The sequence below is a fragment of the Plasmodium gallinaceum genome (genome assembly GCF_900005855.1).
Source record: "Plasmodium gallinaceum strain 8A genome assembly, contig: PGAL8A_v1_10, whole genome shotgun sequence".
Classification (NCBI taxonomy): domain Eukaryota; phylum Apicomplexa; class Aconoidasida; order Haemosporida; family Plasmodiidae; genus Plasmodium; species Plasmodium gallinaceum.
In genome coordinates this window covers 762,598-772,415 of record NW_021628239.1, presented here as the reverse complement: position 1 = coordinate 772,415, position 9,818 = coordinate 762,598, and the positions used below count along the sequence as shown (strand labels likewise).

At 16.3% G+C, this 9,818-nt stretch overlaps 4 protein-coding genes across 4 annotated transcripts; all 4 read right to left on the bottom strand.

The window, feature by feature from the left end:
* Nucleotides 1-415: 415 nt before the first annotated feature.
* Nucleotides 416-2,326, bottom strand: PGAL8A_00020000 (conserved Plasmodium protein, unknown function; the record flags this gene model as incomplete). Its single annotated transcript, XM_028671606.1, has 1 exon — nucleotides 416-2,326. The coding sequence occupies one exon, from the start codon at nucleotides 2,324-2,326 to the stop codon at nucleotides 416-418; it is 1,911 nt and encodes a 636-aa protein (XP_028528242.1).
* A 299-nt stretch (nucleotides 2,327-2,625) lies between these two features.
* Nucleotides 2,626-3,402, bottom strand: PGAL8A_00019900 (dynein light chain, putative; the record flags this gene model as incomplete). The annotated part of the gene is made up of 4 exons (XM_028671605.1): nucleotides 2,626-2,688; nucleotides 2,772-2,870; nucleotides 3,090-3,191; nucleotides 3,343-3,402. 4 exons carry the CDS (start codon nucleotides 3,400-3,402, stop codon nucleotides 2,626-2,628), a joined length of 324 nt encoding a protein of 107 aa, XP_028528241.1.
* Nucleotides 3,403-3,945: 543 nt separating this feature from the next.
* Nucleotides 3,946-5,163, bottom strand: AspAT (aspartate aminotransferase, putative; the record flags this gene model as incomplete). The annotated part of the gene is made up of 1 exon (XM_028671604.1): nucleotides 3,946-5,163. The coding sequence occupies one exon, from the start codon at nucleotides 5,161-5,163 to the stop codon at nucleotides 3,946-3,948; it is 1,218 nt and encodes a 405-aa protein (XP_028528240.1).
* Nucleotides 5,164-6,629: 1,466 nt separating this feature from the next.
* Nucleotides 6,630-9,407, bottom strand: PGAL8A_00019700 (conserved Plasmodium protein, unknown function; the record flags this gene model as incomplete). The annotated part of the gene is made up of 1 exon (XM_028671603.1): nucleotides 6,630-9,407. The coding sequence occupies one exon, from the start codon at nucleotides 9,405-9,407 to the stop codon at nucleotides 6,630-6,632; it is 2,778 nt and encodes a 925-aa protein (XP_028528239.1).
* Nucleotides 9,408-9,818: the final 411 nt, after the last annotated feature.

The window sequence follows — 9,818 nt, the reverse complement described above, 5'->3', positions numbered from 1 at the left end:
ATTTTTTTTTTTTTTTTTTTTTTTTTTTTTTTTTTTTTTTTTTTGTATAAACTTTAATTTTTTTTTTTTTTTTTTATCCATTTTATAAGAGATAATTTTACAATGTTACATATTTTCATATTTTTTTTTTTCCTAAATTAAATGGTGTAAATTTATATTCATTACTAAATTTAATTTAATTTTTTTAATCAGCACTTTAGCTTTACATAGTTAATTCAGTTTTCAAGATGAGTTACCAATTAATGTTATTTCATATTTTAAGTAGATCCTTAAGATTTTTTTTTCTTTTCCTTATTTATAAATGAAGAAATATACTTACAGAAAATTTTAAAATTAATTTTGTCATATATTTGAATGATTTATATAGTTTATTTGATTATTATTGCAAATTCGATTGTTTTTGTAGCAATAATTTTTATTCCTTTTTTTTTACATCTACATTAGCATTTTCTACATTTTCTAATTCTATTTTTGCTTCTAAGTTATTTATTAGAATGTCATTTGTATTGCTCTCATTATAATTTGTAAAAAAGGTTTTGATGTGTTCGTTTTCCTTGATTAAATTTTGTTCGTCTTCATTTAAAATAAAATTCTGTGAATTAAAATAATTATCAATTAATTCATTTTCATTTTTTTCTTTTTTATCGTTATTATTACTTTTAAGAATTACCTCATCTTTATTATATAAAAACTTATCATCTTGATTTTGAAAATTTTCTAGTGTTTTATCATGTTTCTTTATTTTTTTATTTAAATCTTTTATTTTATGAAGTATAGATTTTATTATAATTTTTTTATTTATATTTTTTATTGCATCTATCTCTACCTTATCATTTCCTTTTTTTTTTGGTTGTTTGTTATTTTCATTTTCATTCATAATTGTTTCATCTATTATATTTAATATATTAATAAAATAATTTATTTTCATTTCTTTATATAATATTATTTCTTTCATTTCTTCTTTCATTTTTTTTAATTTTTCTAATTTTTTTTGCAAATATATAGTATCCTTTTTCAATAGTACATTCATTTTATGCAAATTTTTTTTTTCTTCCGATATCACACAACTTATTTTTTCTTTTTCTTCTAAATTTTTTCTTGTTGCTTTTAATTCTTCTTCTAAATTTTTAATTTTTATATCCTTATTTTTTGATAAAAATATATAGTAGTCTAATTTCTCCTTATAACTATTTAACATTTTATTATTTATACAATAATTTGTTGGATTTTTTAATTCTTCTTTTAATATATCATTTTCTTTTTTTAGGTTTTGCTTTTCATTATTTGCCTTTATTAATTCATTTTTTATATTAATATATTTAGTGTAAATATTATTTATTAAATTTTTTTTTTTTTCTTTTTCTTCTTCATAATTTTTTATTACTTCTTCTAGTTTATTCTCAAAACTCTTTTTTATTTCTTCTTTTTCTTCTTCATAAAAATTGACTTTTTCTTTTAAAAGTTTTTCATAAAATATTTCATTTTTTCTTTTGTTTTTAATATTTTTTTCTTTTAAAATATTTTTATTTTTATTTTCCATAACAAATTTATTCTCCACTTCATTTTTCTTTTTTATATCACCACTGTTATTTTTTTTATCCTTTAATAAATCCTTTTCTTTTTTTAAATCAAATATTTTTTCAATATAATTACATTTTGTTTTCTTTTTTCTAGAAATATTTTCTACTTTATTATTTGTACATATGTTTATATCTTCATAATTATTTTTTTCATTGTATTTATATTTTTCTAATTTGTTATAATAATTATTATTCGTATTTTGAGAATTATGTCTAAAATTAATTTTTTCATCACTATTGTCTTCATTTTCCTCTGAATCTTCGTAATTATTGCTAATTATGTCTTGATAGTAAACTTCACTCTCTTTTTCATAATTTCTATTGTAATCTATATTCTTATATTTATTTTCATATATATATTTAGAATTATCATAAAGTGAATTTTCATTTAAACTACTTTCATGATTCCTTTCTTTAAAATGAAACTTAGTTAAATCAAAAATATTTTCAGAATTAGAAAAATTAGAATCTGTTGATTTTTCGTATCCTATATTATCATAATTGTATAAAATGTAATCATTCAATGCATTTCTTTGAAATTTTTTATTTTCTTCTTTTAAAGTTAATTGATTTAGTACATTAAAATTATCAAGTAAAATTGATGCTTTTTCACACTTTTCAAGATTCATTTGTTGAATATTCTTATTATCATTATTATTCATACTATAGTTGGAATTTAGAAGGAAAGAATTTAATTTTTTATTTTTTTCTTCATATTTAAATAAGTTTACTTTATTTATATACATTGTTTTGTAAGTAAATAAATAAATTCATATTAACTTTATATAAAAAAGGATAAAGTAAAAAATCTTAAAAATTTAATTATAAAAAAAAAAAAATTGTCTAATTAAAATAAAATATATATATTTTTCTTGAAATTATAAAAGATAGTAAATTACTTAAATAAGCACAAATATATGTATATATAAATATACATATACAGAATTAAACAAATTTTTGTTTTTAATAATCAAATTTAAAAATTAATATATATATTTTATTTTTTTATAAAAGAATATCTTTTTTTTTTTTTTTTTTTTCAATATCAGCATTTATAAACAACTATTGCTAAATATCCTTGATAAAAACAAAATAAAAATGAATTTTCCTACAAATAGAAATAAAAAAATTTAAGAAAATTTAAAAAAATATGTATATATATATATATATATATATATTTTTTTTTTTAACTTTTGCAGAGATGTTAAAAGAGAAGGATTCTCCTATTATGCATATCCATCCAACACCAAAATTTTTGTCTAAAATTTCTTTTATATTTTTAATTGCATTCTAAAAAGAAAAATAATATAAACATTTAATAAATACGTGAATTCATATTTATATATGAATTCAAATAAATACATAGTAGTCATATAATGAATGTTAGAAAAAATTAAAAATTGACAATAATTAATATAAGATTAAAAGAAAAATTATATAAAATATATATAATTAAATTGTAAAAATTATAAGGAGAAAAAAAATATATATTATAATATGAAATAATACTTCAACATTAATGACATTAGTATTTGCATTGGTAAACTTATCTAATACTCCAGTTATTATATCGACTATATTATTTTGATTATAATAAGGAATATCAGATTTCTAAAAAAAATATTTTTTATTTTGTCACTTATAATTTTTTTGTAAATATACTATATTTCTTTAAAAATAAATATGATTTTCTTATTTTGTTTCTTTTTTTTTCAAAAATTGAAAATCTATATATTTTTTTTTTTTTTTTTTATTTGAGTACTCTAATTAAAAGACTCTGCATATGCTTCTTCAAATTTTGGTAGAAATTTTGTGAATTCATTTTTTTTTTTATATATATTAGAGAAAAAAAAAATATATGATAATTTCTAAAATTTTAAATATTTCATAACCTTTTTAATTATCATTAAAAAGGGATTTATTACTAAATATAAATATATGTTATTCCCTAATAATATATATATATATATATATAAAATTAAAACATACTCTATTATCAGACGGAAAATAAGAAATAAAAAAGTTATATATACTATTATATATATATATATATATATAACAATTACAAAAGTTTTATATATGCAATGAAGAAATAAATATAATTTTTTTTTTTTTTTATTTTAGATAAATAATTATTAAATATAAAATACTTTAAAATAAACAAAAAAAATTATATTTCTTTCTTAGATATGTGTCTAAAAGTATTTATGCATATTTAATATAAAAAAAAAAATTTTAATTCACAAAATTTAACTGAAAATGAAATAAATGAATTGTGAAAAAAAAAAAAAAAAAAAATTACTTACCCATATTTTATTAAAAAAAAAATATATATATAGTTTTTTTTTTTTTTTTTTGTTTATGTCTACAATTCGCTTAAACAAAGACATATTTTTTCTGCTATATAATCGACATTCTTTTTAGTAATCCCAGAAATATTTATCCTTCCACTATCAATAATATAGATATGATATTCCCTTAACTTCATATAAATATTACCAAATATTGGAATAAAAGAAAATATACCTTTTTGTTTTTTATAAACATCCCAATCATAATTTAAATTATATTTTTTCTGATAATATTTTAGTTTATCAAAAAATAAAAATCTATTATTTTTAATACGTTCGGATAACTCATATAAATCCTTTAACCATTGAGATTTTAATTTTTCATTTTTTAAAACTTCACATACAATTCTATTCGTATGAATAATAGGAGAAGTGTAAAATCTTCTAATAATCATACGTAAATTATTAAAAAGTAATTGTCTTTCTGTTTTATTTTTACAAACAATATGTAGTGCGCCAGCTCTTTCACCATATAACGACATATTTTTTGAAAAAGATTGACACACAGTAAAAGAAATTTTTCTTTCTTGAAATTTTCTAATTAATAATACATCTTTACCTAAATCCGAATTTCCAAGTCCTTGATAAGCAACATCAAATATAACTAAATGATTTTTTTTTAAAACAATATCAGCTATTTCATCAAAATATTTCTCCTCAATATCTACACTGCATGGATTATAGCAACAAACTTGAAGAAGTATGTTTGAATTATTTTTAATGTTTCTTAAATCATTTAAAAATAATTCATAATTTATATCTATTAATTCTGGATCAAAATAATTCAAATATTTTACATTAAAACCAAATGATTTTAACATATAAACATGATTTACATAAGGAATATTTGTTACATATATACTTTCAATGTTAAAACCTCTTAAAAATTCTAAAATAATAAATATAGCACCTGTTCCTCCTATAGTCTGAATTGTACATATTCTTTTTTCCTTCATGTATTCTGAATTTTCTCCAAATATTAATTTTTGAGTTAAAATAGAAAATTCTTTACTCCCATTACTTAACAGATATGGTTTTTCTTTATTCTTTTCTAAAATTAACTTTTCAGCTTCTAATACACTTTTAAATACATGTAAACCTCCATCTTCATTACAACATATACCAATAGACAAATTTACTTTTTTTTCTGATTTATCTTTTGTAAATTCACGTGTACTAGTTAAAATACTATCAGGTTCAAATTCTTTTAATTTTGATAATACATTATCCATTTCTCTTTTTTATTTTTCTTTACAAAAAAAAAAAAAAAAAAAATAAAATAAAATGATAATTTCAAAAAGTTATATCAACTCTTATTAAAATATTAATAACAATTAATTCTAATAATCCAAGAAAAATATAATTATAAAAATAAAAAAACAAATTCGATTAAACTATAAGCAATTTTTAATTAAAAAAAAACTTGTAACTGCATAACTTTTTATTTTAAATATACTTAATTATAATTAATAATAAAAAAAAAATGATATAAAATATTATCTTCTTTAATATCTTATATAATAAAAAAATATATACAAATTCTTCTTTATAAGAATTTAAAAAAATAAAAAAAAAAAAGTAGAATAATAAGAAATATGAAAGTTAAAATTATTCTATATATTATTAATGTGAATTTATCTTGTTTTTAAAATAATAAATGTACTTTATAAAACAAGAGAAATTCTTATATAAAAGATGAAAGGAAAATTTCTTATTTCTTATTAATTGTAGACATTAAAAACATTTGTACGTATTTTTTTTTTTTTTGTTTTTAATCAAAACTATTTAAAAAAAATTTATACAAAATGTATATATATATATAAACTTATATTTTTAAACATTTTATTTAATTTGTTTTAAAAAAAAAAAAAAAAATCACATTTTTTGTAAAAATAATGGAATGAAAATTATCTTCTTTTATTAAAATATTTCATTATTTTAATGATTAATTTTCAAAGAAATCCCAATATATTTTTATTAATTGTAACAGAAATATTTTTAATTTTTTATATAAAAATTTTATTTTTTGATATATATATATATATAGTAATATTTTTTATTAAAAAAATATTAAAATCCTTTATAAAAAAAAGAAAAAAAATATATAAATAAAACAAAAATATAATGTTATAAAAGATTTTTAACAACCATATAAAATTGTTCTATAAATTCCTTACATAATTTTTTTGTATTTGTTAATTTTCATTTATTTTTTTACTATATAATTACATAAATTTTTAATTATAAATGGTTAAATTACATAAAACTAATTATAAGTTATAAAAGTATAATGAAATAAAAACAAAACAAAAATTACTAAATTTAATTATTTAAAAAAATTTAAAACAAAAAAATATATAAATGTTAAAATTATTTAAGTGTAGTTAATGCACTTATATAAAAAAATATACCTGAAAAAAATTATACATTTATAAATGATAAACAAAAATATATACAAAAATATTAAAAATAATGAAATAAAAAATATCCGAAGTTAAAACGGATAATTTTAAAATAAAATATTATAAAGAATTCATATAATATAATCTGAGCTAAATTACTTAATACTATTTCTATATATACATTTATTATTAACAAATTATTTATATATATTTTATGATAAACTACAATAATTTATATATATACATATATATATATGTATAATTTTTTTTATATATAGTTTTATTCCTTTTCATTATTAACGGTAAACTACTTTTATGTATTTTCTTTTTATTATTTTTTTTTCTATCTTTCTTTTATTGGAGTGATATAATGAATTTCTACAAAAAATTCTACCTTTTTTAAAATTATTTAAGCTGTTATCAAAATTATCTATTTCACTATCCAGCTTTTCCTTATTCATATTGTAAATATCATTTTTAGTAAATTTTTGCATGTAAGTATAATTATTATTTTTACGAATTCCTAATCCTACTTTAAATAAAGAAAATTTTGAAATATATATTTTCGTACCTTTATAAAATATTATTTTATAAAACTTTTTTAATTTCTGTGCGTAGATATTCCAATAGTAATTAGTAACTTTTTTGCTAATAGAAATACTTTTTAAAATTGTGTTTAATTTTTTAATACTATCTTTTACTATATTTATATCTTTTGCAAATAAAATATCATAAATGTTTTCAAAAAATTTAATTTGATTTCTATTTGTTATTATTAAAGAATCTTTCTTGTTTTTCTCCTTTTCTTCATCACATAGTACATTTTTAAGAGCATTTAGTTTTAATTTATTATATTTGTTTATACAAAAATTAATGAAATTGTAATATTCGTAGTTATTTTTAAAAATATTTAAATTCATATTTTTCATAGCGTTTCTGTAGTCACTATTATAATCTGCTAATTTGTCAACTCTTGATAAATGATAATATAAACTTAATAATGAAGGACTGAATAAGTATTTATAAAAAAAATTAAAATTTATGCAATATGTTTTGGTATACATATCTATTACCCAATGTATGCCTTGTATATAATTCTCAACGATTTTTTTTTCTTCTTCATAATTTATTTTATTTTTATATTTTTCCTCATAAATTTTTGTCAGATATAATTTTAATCTCATATCTTCATTTTCATGATTTTTATTAAAAAGGAGATTACATTTTTCGTTAGATTTATTAAATTTCGTTTTATTTATTTTATTATTACTATTATGATATATTTCTTTGATTTGTGTTTCATTATTTGTTTTGTTGTTTTCAATCTTGTCATTTATTTTATTTTCCCTTATCTTTTCATATAAATTCTCTCTTTCCTCCTCTAAATAGGAATTATTATTTTTGATTGAATTTTTATAATTTATATTGTTTATGTTATTTGTTTCTTTTTCGTTACTATCAAAAGGCTTTAGATTAATAAACTCTATATATGAAGAAAAATTATCTTTTAAGAAATTATAAGCTGCTATGTGCATAGACTTTTTTTTTTTTTTTGAAGTAGCTGAATAGTAATACTTTTCATTATTTTTAAAATATATTATAGTACATTTATATAAATCTTTTTCATTAATAATTTCTATCTTTATATCATCTTTTTTAATTATATGTTTGCTTATTAATTCATTTAAGAAAGATAGTGGAAGATAATTATTTTCTTTAATATTTTTCATATATTTATTTGTGTTATTATTACCAGCATCTTCATTATTATAATTTAAAAAAAAATTAGAAAAGTTTATTATTTTTTCTACTTCATTTAAAAATTTTAAAAAGTTATTCTTATTTAACATACATTTTGTATTTAAGAAACCACTATATGTTTCTTCATTTTGTATTTTTTTTATTTTTTCTAGCATTCTAAAATAAGCTTCAAAAAAAATGCTAAAATTTCCTTCTTTAATTTTTGGTAGATAATCATTTCCTTTTAATATGAACAAAATTAACAAATCTCTTTTTATAAATTCAAAAGATTGAGGATATTTATTTAAAAATAAATTAATGAAAGTATTTAAATTATATAAAACCTTCATTTTTTTATTTTTTTTTTTTAAATTGTCTATTAATCCATCTTTATTATCCTTCATAAAATTTTTTTTTTCATATTCTATTAGATGATTTTCCTTCTTATTTTTATTATCACATATATTTATATTAAATGTCTGATATGTATATATAAATATATTATGAATATTTTTTAAAGCTAAACACTGAAGTAACAAATCTGCATCTGCACCAACTATAACAAATGATTCCTCTTCAACATTTTTATAATTTTTTTTATTATTTTTATCAAAAATATTATTTTCTCTTTGTATTTTACTTAAATCATTATTTTCATTATTCTTTTTTTCTTCTTCTTTTTTTTTAATATAAACATAATTATTTATCCAATTCATAAGTTTAAGTTCTCCCTCTCCTATTTCCTTATCAGTTGAAATGAAAAATTTTACATTTTCATATTTTTGAAGTGATGATAAATATTTTACAAAATTCACAAGAAAACAAGAAATTTTATTTATAAAAGTACTACCACATGTTATATCATTTATATATTTATCGTTTTCACAAAGGTATACATTTTCATTTTCTTGTGATTTCACTTTTGCTCTTCTTTTTATTTGTAATTTTAACTTTGAAAACGGGCAAATTCCATCAATAGCAAAAATAACATTCTTATTAGGAGGAAACTTTTTTAATACATTCTTTATTAAGATAGTTAGTTTAAAAAAATAATTATCAAAATTAGTAAATTTCACATTAGCTTTATGAAGGAGCTGATTTAAATCAAATAATAAATTATCTACTTCAAATATATTTTCTTTTTTTTTAATAGTATTTATTTTCAAATTTTTTTTTAAATTATTTATATCAAGTAAATTATTTTTATGAACAATTTTTACACAACTAGGAAAGTTGTTAATTAGCCATTTATGTAATCCTGGTATGCCACATTCAATTAATGATAAAAATAATAAAAGAAAAAATAAACACTTAAAATTTATATACTTGGGCATATCATTATATTATGTTTTCATAAAAAAAAAAAAAAATTATTTTATTCACATTTTTTCATTTACTTTATATTTTTACTTATTTTTTTATATAATTTATTTATTTCATCTTAGAATAAAATTGATTAACAAAACTATTAATTTTCTATGATACACTTATTGCATATATTTGTGATAATGTTTTATATTAATTTTTAATATAAAATTTTTTTTTCTTTTTTTTTTTTTTTTTTTTAAAACACATTATCATAGCTAAATAAATATTTTTTATAATTCTACATAAACATTTGTTTTTCTTTTTTTTTTTTCATTTAATTAAAATGTATATTAAAGATCACAAAAAAAACTTTTTATTATTTATAATTAAATTATTCCTTCAAAAAAAAAAAAAAAAAAAAAAAAAAAAAAAAAAAA